The sequence below is a fragment of the Pelodiscus sinensis genome, chromosome 3 (assembly GCF_049634645.1).
Source record: "Pelodiscus sinensis isolate JC-2024 chromosome 3, ASM4963464v1, whole genome shotgun sequence".
NCBI lineage: Eukaryota > Metazoa > Chordata > Testudines > Trionychidae > Pelodiscus > Pelodiscus sinensis.
Genome location: NC_134713.1, coordinates 183,018,586 through 183,039,308, shown reverse-complemented (window position 1 = coordinate 183,039,308; position 20,723 = coordinate 183,018,586). Strand labels below are relative to the sequence as shown.

Here is a 20,723-nt window from a genome sequence, read left to right as displayed (position 1 = left end):
TGTTTGAATTTATCGTTTTTCTGGACAAACAGCAGTATCTGTAGGCAGAAGGAACTTTAAGGGTTTCAGGGAGGATAAGCAACAACTACAACTGAGGCTCTGTAATTGTCAAAAGAGAAAAAGCTGTGTGAGTTTTCTTTTGCATGTCCCTTTAGCAGCAGCATGGACCAACTGTGTGTGTAATAGTGTAACGCTGACAGATGGGACTAAACGTGGGATCTCCGGAACTTAGTGCATGAGCCTCTACTGCTTGAGCTAAAAGCCAGCTGGCTCTCAGCTAAGGCTATAGAGCAAACTCGTTCCTTCTCTCTGTAAGTGGTCTAAGTATCACAACAGGGGACCGCACCCAGTAGATGTGTGGGTTTCAATAGCATACAAAGAGTGAAGGTTATTATTTGTTTTCTTTTATTCAGTTTTGTTTTTCATTATCAGGTTTCATTGAGAAAGTAAAAACCAAGGTGCTGTATTCTGGAATAAACAACAACAACAAGGGGGTAGAATACTTTTGCATATTAGTGAGGTTCTGGCATACCTTTGGGCAAAACTGTGGCCACAGCAATGTGCCTGCCCTCTGACTGGCAGACAGCTGATCCCCAGGATGTGCTGCCCTGATGAGACTTAGGGTACATCTCCACTATGAGGTAGATTAATTTCGGATGATCGATCAATTTGGGGTCTGTTTTAGCATGTCTTGACCTGATATATTGACTGCCGATCCCTCTCCCATTGACTCTGGTACTCCACCAGAACGAGATGAGTAAGGGAGTCAACAGAAGCATTTCTTCTGTTAACCAAACATAGTGTGAACCCTGAAGTAAATTAGATCTGAGCTACGTCTATTTGAGTTATACTGCTAATGTAATAAATTGAGTCACTTAGACCGACTTGTCCCTGTAGTGTAGACCTACTCAAAGGCTGGTTACCTAAGTAACTGTACTGTAGGGCCAAAGGAGCTATTAATCTCCACTGACTTAAGAGGGTAGTCTCTAGAGCTGGTCAAAAATCAGGATTTCCACCCTGTGGGAATTGCTGATATTTCATGATTTGTTTTCATCTTCAATCGGGACAAGTTGAAATGCCAGAATAATTCATTGCAGCAGAAAGTTCTGACACTTGGCTGAATTTTAGTTCAGCTTAATGTGACTGTCTCCCCCTGAGCTGCCATGGTGCCTCATGGGAGTTGTGTTGGTCATGTGCCCCCTGCTCCCATTCTCTTCTAAATCTCCCATGGTGCCCAGCGGCATTTGAACCAATGGGAAGGACCGTGTGTCAGTTTAGGCAAACACAGATGCTGTGCCGACTGCAAAGAAAACATTTGTGTTTCATTTGACAAACCCAAATGTTTCAAAGAGCCAGTCCCAACATAGTGAAAAGCTTTGTTCTGAGTTTTCCCTACTGAAAAATCAAAATTTTGTGGCAAAATTGTATTTTACTGTGTTTCTGGTCATAAGCAATTTTGACATACCATTCCTGAGCATCTCTGGTCATCTTGCTCTCAGACTGCAGGAAGCAGTGCAACATTTTCTTCCTGTCTCTCTTGACAAGGTGCAGGACAAAGATAGGCTTGTATGATAACACTTGGTTGGGATACATTACCCTCACAAATAAAGTGATCCAATAGGCTATAACTAGAAGGCTATCATCTTTGTTTTGGGCCTTGGGCATCCCTTTAGATTCAGGTTTCCTACAAGCTGTGTAAAAATATCAGATAGGCCCTTCCACCTCTGGGATCCACAGCTGGGGTGGAACCATGTTGATTTACGCTAGCAGAAGTTCTGGATCATTTTTACTAGCTACATAAATTCTGTCAGGCTGTCATGCTAGTGTGATTCTGGAGACATGCTGCTTTGCTCTTCTTATGCTCCCATATTGTAACCTGTGCCTGAGTGCAAGTAAATCAGAATTCAGGCCAAAATACTTTTATGTCTGCTAGATCGACTGTTTCCTTCTTGTTGACAACGTAATAGGCCGGCTCCTGAGCTAATGTGCCAACAGGTTTTTTTTTTAAGTCTGAACAGAGTGTATAACTTGTTGCGAAAAGATAGATTCGGTATGAAAAAAGTGTTATGACCTTTATATTAGCTTTTAGTTAAATTATTTTTCTAAGAGCTTTTGACTCTTCTTGGTTAAACAGCATATTTTCCCTGTTTAACCAAGTACTTTTATTTCTAGGCAGTATTTATCCTTGCAGCTGCCCAAAGTAAGCTTCTGTTTTTTGGCAGGAGAAAGTTGTTGGCTTCCGATTAAATTAATTGCTTTCTTCTTAATATTTAATGCAGAGTATAGATACATAACTCCAAAAATATCTTACAACTTGTCCATAATACTGGATTTTCCTGGACTCCATTAAGAAGTTGTGCTATATTTTGCAGGTTTTTTCCCTTGGTGTGTAGATGTAAAAACTGCTGCTTGGATGAAAACGAGTAAAATCTGTGTTTCTTCCCTATTCATCAATGCTATTTTTACTCTTTGTGTAGACAGCTAATTTGCTGGTTGTTTGCCCGAGGGGAATTCAAGTAAAAAAAAAAAGGAGGATCAAGTTACTAGAAAAAGATGCTCCTGTCTCTAAAGAACAAAGTACAATGACTCAAGAAGAAAAAACTTTGAAAATATGTCAAATGCCAGAGTGTAATTTATACCTATTCAGGTTATACCATGTATGAATATTTGTGTAGGATATTTTTGCAACTGTTTCCTTTCGTAACTTGTAAATATGGATGCTATCTATGACTGGTAACCCCCTGCTGTTTGTGTCATGGTCTGACTCCTTGCATGAAAAATGTAATGCACCTCTTTAAGAAATGCCTACAAACCCTAACATACTATGTTTGTGCATTGCTAATGCTCATTTTTCAACCTCTTTTGTTCTTCATTATCCTTTTTTGTTAAATATGTTAACAAGCCTGCTCCTTTCCTCATTGCCAAAGATGCTCTAAATTCACTCCGAGCCCAAACAAACCTACATCTATTGTTGTAAGTCTTTTGGGACTGGATCCAAAGTCCAGTTTTTAGTTCACGTGATTTCAGAAGACGTTTAATCATGCACTTACATCAATTGCATGAATAGTTATTTCTGATATAACAGGAAATGTTATTTACAACAAAGAAATCTTACAGCCACTGTAAGCTTTCTACACTATTGTTTTTCTTGTCTTCCTTATTCTCACTTCTAGTCCCATGATTGGGTTTTGGCAAGATAATAAATTGTTACAATGAAAGTCACTTATTTAAAAAAACCCATAAATGTGGTTGTTGTGAAAGTGACCAGATTGATAAGACTGTCATGTGAAACCTTTTGTTTACACACAGAACAGGTGTATATCCGTTCACTCCTGAGCTGTTAGTGTCAGTTTGAGGGAATATCTGTCCACTAGAAGTAGACCACCAACCCATTTCTCAGAGGCCCCTGAAAAACAGTCGTTTAAAATGACTTTTGGTCACTACTTTCCTGGGTCAAATTAGAATGGGTGATCCATATACTCTGTTTCTCCTCCCCAATCAATCCAAGTATAATAGGACTAAAAGGACGGATGAAGTAATTCCTTTGGTCCCATTCAAGATTTACAGTGTTTTTTGGCCTGCTCCTTCTCAGGCCTAAGTCATGTTGAAGATGATATCCATCTTCCAAGAGGATCTCTGTATATAGCAGGATTTGGCCATTTTAAAAGCAGCTATTTGGTAGCTAGTAGGTAATACACATCTTACATATTTCAGTAAGCGCCATCTGAGTGAAAAGTGCAAATATCATGGAAGGTGCATGTAATTAACTTTTCCTATGTAAGTTTGAGGAATGTTGTCTTGATGATATTTAAAATCTTTCTGGAACACAATCGTTCTTAAATGTATTCATTAGTTAACAAGTCTTTCCAGTGCAGTCTAATACAAAAGCATCATTTTGACATCTACCAAACATCCCAGGATGCCTTTTACTGTGAATTTGTCTTGATTATATGGACATCAGTTTTGATGTGCAAAAAGATTCCAGTGTACCTAAGATCAGGAATGATTACCTAAATGATTGTTCTCTTACTTGGGATGCAAAAGTAGAGACCAACAGATCTACGAATAAATGGTTAAAAGTTAACTATTCTGCTTAAAGAATTTGAAGTATCTCATAATAAAAATAGAGGAGGAACACATGTCTGAATGCTCTTTTTAAATTTTACCTTTTATAGAGTTTAAGAAGACTACCTACAACTCTATGGAGTAAAGCTGTGTGTTTATTGTTTCACTGGAACTAAGGTCTTTTCTCCACTCACAGGGAGACTGACACTGCAGAGATCGATCTTCTGGGGTTCAATTTACTGGGTCTAGTAAGGACCCATTAAATTGACTGCAGATGGTGCTGTCATCAACTCTGGTACTCCACCAGATCACGAGGCGTAAGAGAAGTTGACGGAAAAGTTTCTTCCATCAGCCTTCTACAGTTGGGACACCTTAGAAACTCGACCTAAGATACATCGACTCCAGCTATGCTATTCATGCAGCTTGAGTTGCGTATCTTAAGTTGACTTTCTCCCTTCCTGTAGATCTGGCCTGAGAGCAATATCATTTTAATACAAAATCCAAGATAGTCTCTGGTCAGAGCAAATATTTTTATCGTATTAGATTATTATTAAGAACCAAAATGTGCAAACTAAAACTGCTCCAAGAGATAGAAACAGACTTTAATATAAAAGATTCAAAAAACCAAAAAGTTAAATTTAGGGAGCTCTTCTTATTTTAAAGGGCATTGTTGTAGTCCAATAGTAATGGTGTCTTCCAATATATGGTGCACCTAAAAGTTACTGTGGGTATTTTCAATTCTGTTGGGTACATTTCTTTCACATTTCTTCAGTGACCTCCTTAAAGAGGTGGGTTTTGATTCTTATCTAAAAGGTGGATTGTAAAAGCTGAACCCTGGAATGTAGTTTCCATTCTGCAGTTTAGTTGCGCAAGTTCCAGTGCTGTCTAGCTTTTCAGATTTCTAGCAAAGCTGATTTTCCCCCAGCGATTTTAATCTAATTTAACCAGTATAATCCCCCTGAATAACACCTCTTTAAAATGTTCAAAATGTTCAGCTCTTGGGCAAGGATTGGAATGTAGCCTTTTAAGAAGAAGTGTTCTCGTAATGGAAAAATATTAATATTTTTAAAGCAATTTTGATTGTGTGACTGTTACTTACAGTGAAATAGCAACTTACTGCATAAAATTGTGCATTGTGAAAATGTTGTGTGGGGAACAGTATATTTATCAGTTTGTCTTAGGAGTTATAGTTAACTTCTAAGACAATTAATGAGATTCTTTTGGGGTGAAAATATGTGAGGCAATGACTTGATTTTCAAGCCAACTGTGTATTTAGAAACAAATGACATAGAATAAGCCAAATTTTTTCTTGCATTTGTTTGATGTATAAATTATGGCCAAAAATTCCCAACATGGGTGTTCCTAAACTCTGAATTATTCATGTGCTTAACTTTACACCTGTGAGTAATTCCACGGAACTCAATAGGTATAAATGTATAAATAGCTCTGATATATAAAAGTCATTCATGTGCATAAGTTTGTGGGACTGGGATCTCAGAGATAAGAAGTTGTCCTGATGTTTTCCAAAGTGCTAAGTGTCTCTGCAGCTCTTACTCAAATGAATTCAAGGTAGGAGTGTTCAGTATCTTTGCAGATTTGGACCATATTTACTTAGATCCCTAAATATGGATGTAGGAATTTATATTCCAGTTTCTATGTCTGAACATTTAGCCAGGACCTAATGTAGGTAATGAAAACTTATATTTTCTTTTAATAGTTCAGTAAGATCTTTTTATATTTTTTGGCTCATTGTAAAACTAGGCTAAATGTTTAAACTTGTCAAAGACTTTTGTGGCTGTAGCACATCATTATCATGAATGAATGTAACGTTAGTCTCCTAAGTACCTATTTTGCCAACAGATGTCTATAACTGATCACCCATAAACACCGGGAGTACTTGCATGCCATGAGATTGTTACAAACTTTCTTGCCTTTTGCTGCTTCTGTCTACAAATTTTGGGGTGTGGAGAAAAGGGAAAGAAGGGAAGTTGGAGGAGGAGAATGTGTCCGGGGGCATAGGGGGAGGTTGACCTGAATGAGAGGAACCCCTGCTGACATGGCCAGTCTGACCCATTGAATGGTCTGAATACAATAAATGCTGCTTTATCCTTTCTTGAAAGGAACAAGATAGCACGGCCTAAATGCTTGGGTGTGCTTAAATAGGCAACTCTGGGACGTTTGAGTCGAGTGTGTTTGAAATCTGAGCTCTCTGACAGCCTGGGAGCTGCCACAGGTCACCTGCCTTACTCCATAGGGATAGGTCCAGGTCTCACAAGAAATTGTCCATGGACGAATTGTAGTACAAATTCCTTTCTTTGTTGGTTGGCCTCTTTCACTAGACCATGGCCTATAAAATTTTGTAAAAACAATTCTTAAATATTATTTGAAAGGGCAAATGGCCATGCTGAAAGGTTTGACAGTTTGACATATAGTGCATGGTTTTGATAGCTTGAAAACTGAAATGTGGAGCCAAGACTCTCCTTATGCTTGTTATAGGCTCGGTGTTTTTTAAATAGTGTCTAGTTGCTGTGCAGAGTTCCTTTGCTCCTAGCAATTTGACAGGCAATGAGTCTGCTTCAGTGATCTTAAATCCTTTTAGACTAATTTGTGAGAGAGCAGAAAAACAGCTAGCACCTTTGGATTCAGTGCTCAAAAATAGAGAATCAGGTATTGCCAATTAAAGTGCCATTTCAAACAATCATATCAAGACAGATTACTTTAAATGCCTCTGATAATGTCATGCAATGCCTACAGAGAAAAGCAACTTGGAGTTTCTCTGCAGACAAAGGATTTGAGTGGACCAAACTCATCAGTGACCGAGGAGGAGGTTGTGTGAACCAGATTTCTGCATTAAAATGTTGCATATGTGCAACACAAATGCAAGCTGTGTGCATACTCTTCCCCTGAATAGCCAAAGGCCATTTTTAAGAGCTTCTGGCCCCTCAGTCACTGGCCTACTAGTTAATTGCCACACGGGCTTCGTGACACATGGGCAGATAATATGACATTTTCAGTTTCTGTCACTAGCAAACGCCACAACGTTGCTTGCACTAGTTGCTAAGAAGCTGTCAGAAACCATTAGCAGTTGGCTAAAGTTGCCCTATGGCATTTCCTCATGGCATCAGCAAAACGAGCATAAATCACCCAGTGGAGCCTACTGCTATACTAATGAGGCTGTAAGCTTGTTTATGGACTAGCATCATTTTTATGATTATTTCCACCTTTTCAGTTTGCCTTCATTTTGCGGCAGGAGAAGTCAACTTCAGGAATGAAGTCACTGCTGACATTTTACAAATGTGGTTCGTAGCTGCTACCATGTGGTTGGTCAGTGGTTCTTCAAGTTTGGTTAGTGGTGGTTTAAAAAAAAAAAAAAAGGAAAGAAATTCTCTGGAGACCTCATAGAGGTGACTGTGTATCAAATTACCAAGTGAATGGACATGCTAAAAAACACAATTGACCATTTAGACTTTCCTCTGAGGTTTCGTTCTTTACAGAATCAATTTTCAATTTAAAAAGGTAGAAGAGGTTACACAATTTATTAAAATATACAAAAGTATTTGCTTTTAGAATAGTTTGTTGCTTTACTAGCCACTTCCCCCTTTCGCCTTCCCTAACTTGTGTCGGACAGGACTAGGGTTTATTGTTTTAGGCTTTTCTGAACATGCACCAGTATTTATACTGGATTGAAAGCATTTGCTTCCAATGAAAATCTTGTCTTATATTACAACCCAGCAGTGTAATTTCCCTCCCAGATGGGAGCAAAGTAGCTGTATTTGCCTAAAAACAGTAGGAAGAACAAACTGTGCATTAAGCCAAGGCTGTTTTTGGCTTGAGCTAATGATGTAACAGAAACCTTTTATTTGGGATAGGTCACTGCCAGGGATTGAAGGAGGTGATCTGGCTCTCGCTTGAAAGGTTTCTCCATTGTATCTACATAAGTCTTCACTTAAAAAATTCTGTTCCTAATGCTTCTGCTTTCATACAGCAGAAATAAACAGGAAAGGTTCTGGGGAGTGTTATACATGGAATGCAGAAAGCTTTTCCTCTCCTAATGGAGTATATAATTCAGGTGCCCTGAAGGCATGCTTTCAGGAATTCTTTTGCCTGAGGTAATGGGAAGCTAAGGCTGCTTTAAGGCCTTGATTATCTATTGATGCACAAAGCTGGAAAAAAGTCATCTCCTTTGGATTATAGTACATATTTCCATAAATTATCAATGAATTCTCTTCTAGTCAGGCACTAGGCATTGCTTACTAAATTAATCTGAAGAGGGTTTGAAATGGATAGAAAGTATATTTTAAAAATAGTGGTAAAACAATCATAAGGAGGTGGTGAAAGATCATGTCATTAGGTTAGCAGCTTTTAATTTTTAATCAATGGACATGTAATATTTTTCTTTTCCTTGCTCTTGTCTCTCAGAAAGTGGATTAGCCCATGGAAATTTTAAATGCTATTGAGTTTTCTTTGCTCATGTTTCTTTTATGAATTATTATTTTATATGGTAAATTGCTTCTCTGTATAAAAGCCTTTTTTCTTTTTCTTTTTCTTTTTCTTTTCTTTCTTTTTTTTTTTTAAACATATGGGGCTTTCAAAAAATTTATCAGCCAAAGATATATAGACTGTTCATAAAGACCTTGTGTATATATATAAATGTGAATATTCGTGTCAAGTCTTGAATTAAATACACACAACCAGTCATAAGGACTGCTACATATTCACCACAGGCTGTAATAAAATACATAAAAATGTGAAATTCTAAAAATATAAAACTTGTAGTTACTTTTTAGTTAATCACTATATAAAGTATTACAATTCTGAAAGTCCAAAACTCATCATTTACAAAAAATTCCTAACAGAATAGAGTTAAACTCTTGATTCAGCTCAATTCAGTTGACTTTCTTGATCATTCTTGCCTCAGGGTGTAGAGAATACTTGCCTAATTGCATCATAACTCTGCACTTAGCATAAAAATACTGTCCTTGGAAGCCATGGTGCAGCATTCAATCCACATGTGGGGATGAACAGAATAAATCATTATACAGATTTGTTTCTAAACTGCTTTTGGGGTTTAAACAAAAATGGCGCACAGACTGACCATACACTGCAACCATTTTTCTCTCAACAGCAGGACACTATTTCACCACAGACAAAAGCCTCTGATATCTAGTGTTATACTCCTATAAATGAGTTGCTAATCTGGCAAGTTTAAGGCTCTCTCTGTGTTAAGAAAAATTGTACGGGATCAATGTAACTATACTGGTAAAATGCCTTATGCAGATGTGTGCACCAGCACATGATGGGGCTTACATACTGCAAGGATGTGTGCTTACCCTGGCATGAATTTCTACAGGCTGTGATGTTTAACAGCATCACAGGAGATGAGGCACCCAAGTCCTGGTGAAAGTGAATGTGACATCACTTGGAACTTGGGTAAAGGACCAAATGACGCAAGAGAGTTATTAGCAAGCTGACTCTGAATTTGAGCTTTGCTTCTCAGAGCAGAATATGGCATCTCGGCTGTTGAATGTTAAGATGACAAAACATCATCAGTACACTACCAACCACAATTTGAGTCAAACACCATTTGCCTGATCTGTAAACACCGAGAGAGATTTCTGTGAAGTAACTGATAATGAAGACACTCCCCCACCTTCCTCCTCCACCTTGGCAAGCAGGATGTTTAATTCACTTTTTTTGTTGTGGTTTTGTTGAATCAAATGAGAGAAGTGGTTCTGTCATTCTTATAGTTGAGAATAATGCAAAATTTGGCTGAGAGAGTCTTCTTCCCTTCTGCCCCAGGAATTACAGTACCAAAGAATTTATATCACATTTAAATAATCATATACCTAATTTATACCCCAAAGTCAGGCTTTGACTGAAGTATCTGAAGGTAGCACAAGTCAAAATTTGATTCACTATATTTACAGGTGACGGCTTGGACAACAGTGTAGCTTCCCCCAGCACAGGTGATGATGATGATCCAGATAAGGACAAAAAGCGACATAAAAAGCGTGGCATCTTTCCCAAAGTAGCCACAAATATCATGAGGGCATGGCTGTTCCAGCATCTAACAGTAAGTGAACTCTAGATCACATTTGTGAAACGAACCCGGAAAATGTTATGGTTGTGGTGGTGGTAAACAAAAATATTTACTAATATGTTACTGACAGGTAGTGCAGGATGCTTCTCCAGTTGTGTCTTTACACCATTTGCTAGATGCCAAGAGGCAGTGTTTATAGCATCTCTTTGTTTTTGTTGCTTTTAGCTCCTTGGTTTGAGTGCAGTTGTTAACAGGAGGTCAGCAGAAAGTGTGATAGATCTTACAGTAATAACATTAGACTAATCCTGTCCTTGTTCACATGGCTGCAGAGCCTGTTGACTTCAGTGTGAATTGCTGTTTGTAGAAGAGAGAGAGAAGTTTGGCCCATTGTTCTGAATTCTGGAGAACCTCAGAGAACCAATGGAGAGGGAGGAACCAAAGCTCTTATTCCAATATGTGTCAGAGATCACAGAATTCCTATCCGAGAGAGGTTGGAGTGTATCTGCTATAATGAAAGAGCATCATTTTTAATGTGTTTGAGACTTTCTCAGTCCCAGAGTGTAAGTTATTACTGTTTTTAATTTCACAAAGAAGGAAAAATGTACAGTTATTTGTTGCCACAGCAACTATATTATTTCTCTGATTAGAAATAAAAACTCCAGACAGGTGCATTGGGTTAAGCTTTTGGCTGCAGCTTTCATTAATGATAATACAGTGTCTGTCAAACCTCCAATTGTTACCTGGCAGTTAGACATTTCGACTACCATCTTTTTTGGGGGTCATATTATGGTTTCCATACGGTAAAGCATCAGCATGTGTTTGTTGACTTGGGATTTAGGCCCACAGACTGACCCACCCCCCAAATGTTCCTTTGCATAATTGAAGAATGTGGCCCAACGAAAAGGAATACGATAGTAAAGTACATCCACACTTCTGATTTCACACTGTGTCAATGATCCATGCTCTTCCTTGCTTGTTATTGGTTGGGGGGGTAAAATAAGAAGCTAGTCAACTCACTCAACCGCATTAGGTTTCTGCCAAATTAGTAAATGTTCATGAATGGCAATGGAAATTCTCGTTATCCCTACCTTCCCTCCCTGTACCAAACAACTAGATATTGGATATCTGACAAGACTGTATCAGACAGGGAATTCTGCCCCCCTGTACCATCTTGGATTGCAGCATATGAGTCTTCATGCCTGATCATGCTTGCCTTAGCCCAGATAAGTCCTTAGACACCTCCTGGTTGATCTCTCTGGATATGTCTACACTACAGTGTTAATTTGAGTTAACTTAATTTGAAATAGTTACTTTGAATTAAGCTAATTCGAATTAGCGCATCTACACACAAAACCTATTTCGAAATAGCATGTCCACACTGAGTGGACCCTGAACCAAAGTTAAGGCTGGCCAGAACCAGTGCCGGCAGGGCATCAGGTTAGTACTTAGTGTGTGGGGCTGATGCCTGAGGCTAACTGAGCTCTGTGCTTAAAGGGACCCCACCTCCACCCCGGACAGACAGTTCTCAGGGTTCCTCACTTGCTTGTATACCTCGATGAGGGACAGCAAAGCAGTCCTGTCGTGGAGTGCTCACCATAGGTGTGCGCAGGGGATGTGCCAGGTGTGCCCAGGCACACCCTAATGTCTCAAAAAAAGTAGCTTTGCATTTTAATTTAATCACATGATACGCTCTTTTAGTTTTAAAGTATGGATTATTGTATTATGCAATAATCGCCAAATTGCGTAATATAGATGTTGTAGAAATGTATAGAAAGCCCACATTCGCTCACAGCATGTCCTTTATGATTGAGTATTCAATAAATGTTCGCCTTTAAAAAAATAAAATTCCCTGGGTGCACATCCTAATGAAATGTGCTGTGCACACCTATGTTGCCCACACTCAGGACACCACAGCATTTGGTCACATGGAGCCAGAGCTACCCCTGGGCACATCCATGCATCTCATGGGGTCGTTGCCATCAGCTCGGCTGCACTTGCTGCAGGCTGCCATCCAGGGGGTCCATCGGGGGGCTGTCAGGATCCAGGAGGCCCTGCGGGAGAGCGTCCACCCCAAGGAGCCCTCAGAGCCTCCCCGGTCTTCCCCACCAGGGGTTTGTGCCCCATTCCTCCCTCATGTCCTTCCACTTACCCCTCCCTAGCCTCCCCTTCCTGATGTCAAATAAAAGACACGTATGTTCAAAAATAGAAACTGGGTTTATTGAACAAAAACTGGGGGAGGGGAGAACCTCTGGGGAGACTGGGAAAAGGAGGTGGGAGAGGGGAAGAGAAAGGGTGGGAGAGGGGAGGGGAAAACCTGGAAGGAGGGAGCTGGAAGGGGGAAACAAAGGGAAGAAGGGGGAGGGGAAGCTCAGGGCCCAAGGTTTGGGGGGGTCTCGCTGGACCAACTTGATCTTCATGCAAACCTGCTCCTGGGTTCGCATGTGGCCTTTGGTGGCCAGGCTGGCAGCTATCCTGCCATAGACGGCTGCATTCCTCCATCTAGTGCAGTGATCATGGACGTTGGGGGCATCCCCCCCAAACCTGGATAAGGTTCATGATCTCCACCCTGGACCAGGAAGGTGCCCGCCTTCTCCAGCCCCTGTCAGGCTCCTGGGAGCTGGCAGACTGCTCCTGGGGAGCGGAGGAGGGCTGGCTGCCAGTGGCTTTCTGGCTCATGTTTTGGGGCCCTGGTGGCCACTGCTGGCTCTGGGCTGGCAGGCTTGGAGCTGGCACAGGCACTGTGGCCAGAGTCTACCCCTTTAATGGCTCCAGGGTTGGGGGAGAGGAGAGTAAGTTTTCCTGGTTGTGCCCAGAGTGGCCACTAGGGCTCCCTGGGAAGGGCTGGAGGCCTCCTATTTCGAATTAAGTGTCTACACAGCACTTAATTCGAAATAGCTATTTCGAATTTGGCATTACTCCTCATAGAATGAGGTTTACCAAATTTGAATTAAGTGCTCCACTATTTCTAATTAATTTCAAAATAGCGGTTTGAATGTATAGACACTATTAAAGTTAATTCGAAATAATGGCTGTTATTTCAAATTAACTTTGCAGTGTAGACATACCCTCTTACTGGCACAACCCACACCGACTGGTTTAGTGGCACCACACTATCCTTATCTCAAGGTGGCGATTCAGAAGGTTGAAGTCGGTTTATGCTGTAAATGCTTACCTCCCATTGCAAGACTGTCTTCTCACCAGATACAATGAGAATCTGGCGGGTTCTGATGCCACATAATGACCTACAAGATTGCAGGCAACTGACACCCAAATTATTCTGCAAATTAGCCAATGAATACACTCAATCATGGCCCTGAAATCTAGTGGCATTCTGATCCTCATGCCAGTCTAACATCTCTGCACCATCTGACTGGTCCAATGGCTGTCAATTCCTTTCCTACAATCCCAGACTGGGGAGACACATTCTGGCAGCTCTGCTATTACAATGGAAAACAATTACAACTCTCAACAAAGTGCAGTGATCAGACTCAGTCCAGCCCCTACACTTCCTGCTTCAAGTGTCGTATAGCTGAGGCACTCTAACAAATATTTATTATTTATATTGTCAATATTTATTTCCAGAAGCACTGATAATGTGCTAAGTGCTTTCCAAACTTGGGCAATGGGTGTGAATGATGCATTGCAGATATAAGACAATTGCTTTGCGGCAAGGTGCCCACTATAACAGCCAGACCACCACTGGTTGGTGGCACATACATCCTGGAGCTATGCCAATGAAGTAACCTTCTCATTCTGTAGAGAAGACTGTAATCTACAGGACCAGTGCAATAAATGTAACACTAGTTCTCCAGCATGACACTGAAATAAAAACTACTTAAAAATCTACCATTCCTGCAGCGAAGCAGCCAAACAAGAGTTAGCTGTGTTATAATTACACACATTCATACATTTGTGTAGCAACGTACTGGTTTGAGGCTTGCCTGATCAGTCTTGTAAAACTGTAAAGGATCGTTCTCCTGATCACCAGCTACTGCTGGATGTTCATAGTCAAATCAGATCCAAGTGGATCATGTACCGTTCTCCAATACAAAAATGCCTGAGAAGGTTGCGCAGAGCAGCAGACATTTTAGGCTCTTTGGAGCACATTTTGTGGTTAACAAGAGACTAAGAATACAGAGTATTGGGGCATGGTCATACATGGTGAGGAGGGGGGTCTTTCTACTCTGGAAGGCTACATATAGCTGTGGCCGATTCTCCCTCCAGTGAACTTCTGCATTAAATTGGGTGGCAGAGCACATGCGTGCAGAAAGAAGTCAGTGAAGTATGTCGCTATTCTGGAAAGAGATTATTCTATCTGGGCTAGGGCTGTAGAGAACGGCATGACACATTGCTTCTGTCACTCTAGGTTCGAGAAACAGGGAAAAAACTGAGAATAGAATCCAGTAGCAATTGCAGGTATTTGAGGCAACAGATCTTTCCACTGGTTCAAATGCCAGGGTCCTGTAAAAACACAAGCAAAGAGGAAGGCACACACACTCGCTTCCCGGAAATGCGACAGACAGTGCCATGTTTTTTCTGATTATACACCTGTTTGTAAGTGTGACATTGAGGCTGTGTCTACACTACAGTATTTTTGGGCAAAATTGGCCAGTTTGGGGCAAAAACTCATGGACCGTCCACAGCTCGAGTGCGTTTTTGCACAAGAAAATTTATAGTGAATCAACAGAACGAGGGACTTTTGTGGTATTAGGTATTCCTCTTTTTACGAGGAATATCTCCTTTTTGCGCAAGAGCTCTTGCACAAAAAGGTGTGTGTGGACGGGAAATGGGGTTTTTTTTTGTCCAAAAAAAGCTTATCAAAAGAAGCACAGGTACCCTGGTGGCCATTCTGTTAATGGCAATCAGAGCTTTCTTGTGAGATAGCGTCCATGCAGTCTGGACACTCCCTTGTGCAAAAGCACATCGCTTTTCCGATGCGCTTTTGCAGTGTGGATGCGCTCTTGTGCAAGTTTTTGTGGAAGATCTTTTCTGCAAAAAGCTTCTTGCACAAGAAGCCTACAGTGTAGACATAGCCTGATTGGTAAATACCTTAACATGAAGATGCCCACAAGTTGCATCATCTGGGGAATTGTCTTGAGTGGGGTTAGTAATGTGCATGAATGACTATCTGACTCAAAGACGGTTTGATCGATATTGAATTTCCACGCCCACACCTGAATTGGGAAAAATTTGGAAATACAAGAGCCCAGTCCAGCTTACAGGACTTCTGGGAAAAGCGTCACACCTTGTTAGGCCTGAAGAATGCCTTGTGGGAAAGGAGCGGAACTATTGAAGATGATCCAGCCGCTTGGCTTGTTTCAGCCCGTTCACAATTTAGTGCGAAGCCTGATATGTGCAGTATCCAGGGCAGGAAAAAAAATCCCCTTCTTGCCTTTCCTGCCTCAGCTCCCTGAATTCAACAGTGGTGGTGCAGCTTCAGCATGGTCAGTAAGGAGACTGATTCCCACCTGAGAATCATGTTGGAGACGCTGGCCTAGGAGGGGGATGTAGGACCCAGTCTACAATCAGAGCTGACCATAAGGGTGGGTGGGTTGCTCAGGGAGGCATCTTGCTGGTAACCTTGCACCCACCTGATCTGCTGACAGCCAGCAAGGCTTAGAGGCAGATGTAGCAGTGCCTGGAGAGGGCAGGTGGACTGAGTTGCTGGGTCAGCCAGGTAACTTTTCTGAAGCAGGGGTGTCCCTCTCATTGGGTCATCTGCAGTCACAGTGCTACTGCCTCCTCTTGCCCTATGGCCAAGCTGCTCAGGAACTGGACGGCCCCCTAGGCAGAATGGGATATGATGTTCAGGGAGCACTGATGTCAGGGTGTAACCTTACTCCCACCCATGTACCCAGACTCTGCTGAGTTGCAAGGGAAGCAGGTCTGTGTGTGGATGCTGCCAGCACTGATGGTTAGGCTCCTAAATGCTCCACTTGAGGAGACAACATGCTGGCACACGCACCCCAACACGCACAAGCACTCCAACACACCCAAGCACTCCAACACACTTTCTCTCTCACACGTTGTTATGCGAGGCACATGTATTCTCTGATATTTTATTGTTTCAAAGTTCATTCATCATTTACTGTATTGCTAGTTTACTTTTTTGATGGGGTTGTGCATTTCATAATTTTATTTCTCTCTTATGCTTAAATTTAATCCTGTGAATAATGAGTTTTAAAGTGCCTAACCTGTACTGATTAGAGTAATTATCATTATTACTTTTATTAGTATATTGTGCTTTGTCATTCATTATTTAAAGTGGTACCATTTTATAAGAGTATCTTTCTAGAACATGTTTCTTAAACTGTGTTCCGTGGCACACCGGTGTGCAGCAGGGCAGTTGAAGGTGTGCCGCGGAGAACAGAGTTCAAAATGGCAGCCCTTAAAGGGGCAGGCGACCTTTTTTTGGGGGGGGGGGAGGAAGGACTTGATGTTCCGCATAAAAAAAAAAATTATTGGTTGGTGTTCCTCAGTCTTAAAAGTTTAAGAAACACTGTTCTATAATGCATGTTTAACTTGTACTCACCATAGCACTGCCCCTTTATAAAAAATTAGCTAAACACATAACTTTAGACACTTTTAAGATAAGGTGTCGTATTTTATCTTAATGGAAAAGAGAAAAAATCTTAATCACATATGTTAAAATTAGGTTTTTAGTGGAGTGAAAAACAATTGTTTAAAATAATACAGATTGTGTCTGCTAGAGAAAGGAAGCAGATTCTTATTAATATTTATCACTCCTAAACACCGTGAACAAAGTATCAAACTTGTGTTTCTGATATCTTCTTTTGAAATTTCAGAACAGATATCTCAAAGCTTGGGATTGGGAATATCTTGCTGTATTATCTCCTGATTGTTCTAAATGTACATATACATTTAAAATGTCTGCAGGGCCTGGCTGGTGAGAGCAGCTCCCCTGCCCACGACTGGGTGGCCGGCAGGACCCCGGCACCCGCAGGGCCAGAGCAGTCCCCAGCCCACGGGGCCAAAGCAGCCCCTGCGGCCAGTAGTTAACTGGTTAAACAAATTGTTTAACTAGTTAACTATTTTAAGTAGTTTTAACGTCCCTAGCTGCTGTTGCCACTGTAGCAGCAGCTGGGAGCTCCAGGCCCTTTTAATTGACAAACCCCAGGGCAGCTGCCCCCTTTGCCCCTCCCCCCATTGGTGAAGCTGGATACAGTGTGCCTGTCAGCTAATTTCTAAATTGTTGTGTGTGTGTGTGGGGGGGAAACTAGAGTTATTCTTCGGGTAGTCCCCATGGGTGCTCCACATCTGGTGTCAGGCTGGTCCCGGCACCGCGAATCGGAGCCTGCCAGAGTTGTGTTCGGCCAGACCGCGTGTGCGCGAGCCGGTTTCGTGCCTTTCATGTGCCGTGCACTGTCCGGCACCCACCAGTTTCCTTTAATCCGCCCCTGGTCACGGACGGAGCTCCCTTCATCTCTTCAGGCTTCCTGAGGGAAAGCTCAAAACGATTTTAGACATCTGTTTCATTAATTTCCAGTTCATTAATGTGTTCTTTATTTTAAGTTAATAATAGAGTTTTCAGGTTAAAATCCCCCCATCAAAATCTGAAAGGACGCCCCAGCAAGATGACCATGGGGTCCAGCAAGATGCTGCCCACACATGTCAGTGGGGAGCCTGCTGTGAGCTGAGTGCCAGGTACCACAAGTCCCAGCAACCAGCCTTATGTCCGCACTGCTGCTGACGGCAGCACTGTCTTCAGAGTGCGGTGATCTCTTTCAATACAAATGCAAGCACTGGAGGAGGCAGAGCAGCCTGGAAGTGCTGAGGAGTTGAGGGTCAGGGAGCTGGCAGTTGCCTGGGGGATGGGATGTCCACGGGCTGGGCTGCCAAAATACAAGTTTTCCCAGGTTGCTATTTTCCCTGAGGTCTGCTCTGCCCACAGTTCAGAGGAAGGGGCCAAGCAGGCACTTGCCTCATCTGCATCTTTATCCATGGTGTCGCTGTAGAATTGACAGACAAAGGCTCAGTGTATGGGAGAACTGCGAGCACGCCCCCCACACCAGCCCTGGAGGAAGGGGCAGAAGAAACCATGGACTCTAGATTTTTAAAACAGCGCTGGCTTTCTCCTTTTTTTTGTCAATCTGAGAGATGCAGTCTAAATAGTTTTAAATTCCTTTCCCCCCACTCGTGTTATTAAAGAAGTTGTACAGAAGTGTAAAAGTTAGACAGTATTTTCCAGGGGATATGGCCCTGGATTAGGAATCAGATCTTGGTTCTGTCCTCGGCTCTGGTTCTGATTTGCTGCAAATCATTTAACTTCTCTGTGTTTTAATTTCCCCATCTGTAAAATGGGAGTCATAATACTTATCCTTAAAGATGAAAAGTGCTATCTAAGTGTTAAACACTATTTCATTGGTAGCAGTGTAAAAAATCAGCTTTCTAATTGGCTGGTGGCAATTCCTAATTGGCTGTTATCTCAAAGAACTTTTTTCAAAGATAAAAACTTTCTCTCAATTATTAACATTAATACACATCAGTGAGAGGGAATCAAGTGATATAGACAGTAATTGCTGAAACTCTCATACTAATGATTAGTGGTTGGAATGATTTAAAAGAAATGTAGAGCTAATACAATCTTCATAAAGTGTATAGATTAAATTAAAACTAATCTGTGTAGTTATTACATTAAAATGCCTTCTGTGTATAGACAGGAACCTCCTTTTCTAACGTTTGCCCATTAATTCTCATTTTCCACATAAAAGTAAACTTTCTCTCTTTGTTGAAGAAAAACCCAAATCAAGGCTTTAACTCCTTGAATGCCATCTTTGTACAGGACTCCCCGAGCCATGTCATTCAGCAAATCCCCATTATTTTCAGTGATGCAGCCAGAGAGACTTAGTGTATGTCCAAAGGCCACACGAGTGCTGTCTTCTCTGGTTGTAGACTGTGCATTCAGGTACACTCAGGGGGATAAATTAATCCAGATTGGCTGCTGCTATTATTTTTAGCATAGAGAAAAATTAGGACACCAGTAGTTAAAATGCTATTTTAAATAGTGACCACACTAGCAATTTAAATATTTTTAGCCACCGCTGCTCTGACATTGGTGCTCACTCTTTATTAAAATTCAACACTGTAACAGCTGGCCAATTTTGCTATTAGTTAGGCAAAATGTATCTGTGGCCCTTGTAATTTACATAAGTGAGCATGTTAAGTTGTCTCACATATATCATACTTTACATAAAATCTGCTATAAAACTGTAAAACAGTCCAAGAAGCTGCATATCACCTAAAAGCTGGTGCATTATGGCAAAGTAGCTGGAACATACCCCAACAGCAAGATAGTAAGAACTTCAACCAAAATAAGGCTGGGATTTGGGTGAGTTCTTGTGACGGTATGTCAGGGATTTTGTCGTAAGTCTGATGTTCTGTCAGAACATCATAGCGCTATAGGTAAAAGTCAGCAAGTTACATCAAAACATCATTTTTGTGTGTGTGCGTGATGCAGAACACAACAAAAGTTTCTGTATCTGTGCAGGGGTTATATCTTGACATTAGTTTTTAGGCAAAACTGCTCATTGAAATCAGTGGCTTAAAGTGAGGTTGCAGAATGAAGAATTACCTGGGAACTATGAGATTGGTACCAATTCTAAAATAGCAAGATCTGTATACATTTAAATTGGGACAAAGGCATACAAAAGTTCTATTTTAACGTTGGATATGCTGCTAGCCAAAGTCTTTTCTTGATTCCATCGGTTCTTCCTTTCTCAGCTTTAAACTAGAGGAATTGAAAAAAAAATGTTTTGTCCTCCCCTTGAATCTTGTCATTAATACTCTACAGCCTTTAAAACCATGATCATTTAAAATATTGGAATTCAAAACCTCATCGCATTTTGGGGATTATGCAATATAATTGTAAGCTGGTATATGTGATGAGTATTTGATGATCTACACATTCATCATATAATCAGGCAAAAAAAAAAAAAACCAAACCCCATACAATTATAATCCCAAACTATGTTTAATGACAATTTAAGCTATTGAAGACTTTGTTTAAGCCTATTAGAGGATTATGAACTACATTTTTAATAGTGCCAAGAGGTAAATTCTAGGACTTAAAACACCTTTTTAAAAACAAATTACCATGATCAAAAATATGAATGAGCAACAGATTTGCTCAAAGTAAACCCCATCATCTAATCAGATGTCTTAATTTGTTTAACTACATTTGTGAGAATTTTCTGAATACAGTAGTTTGTTTTACTGAAACAGAAGAATAGACACAAAATAAAATACTGGGATTTCCTGTCTGTACAGTGAAAAGTAAGGTTTCCCCATGGGTCTGGCTAGGTTTTGAATCTTAGTAATTTTGACAGATTTGTTAAAAAATGGAAAATATAGAAATAAGTAAAAAAAAGGTTTTAGCAATGATTTTATTTGGCAGAAAGAATGGATTAGAAAGAGACAATTTTTGAGACTATTGTAAGATTATATTTGTAATCAGAATTAGATCAGTTAAGGAGCATATGTCATATCACAGTGTTTTTCTTCTTGATGGTATTATTCTAACATTGAAATACCCAATCATGTCATATTACTTAAATTTAAGTTTAATATATTTCACATATATATTTAGTTACTTTGCAAG

The 20,723-nt window shown here is 40.7% G+C and overlaps 1 protein-coding gene across 5 annotated transcripts in view; it reads left to right on the top strand.

The window, feature by feature from the left end:
- The window catches only part of MEIS1 (Meis homeobox 1), a 146,547-nt gene that overhangs the window by 71,525 nt on the left and 54,299 nt on the right, over positions 1 to 20,723 (top strand). For all 5 annotated transcript variants that reach the window (XM_006114089.4, XM_006114090.4, XM_075925570.1 and 2 more), the window contains exon 8: positions 9,993 to 10,138. In XM_006114089.4, the coding sequence (XP_006114151.1) occupies positions 9,993 to 10,138 (146 nt within the window). The remainder of the gene's footprint in view (positions 1 to 9,992; positions 10,139 to 20,723) is intronic.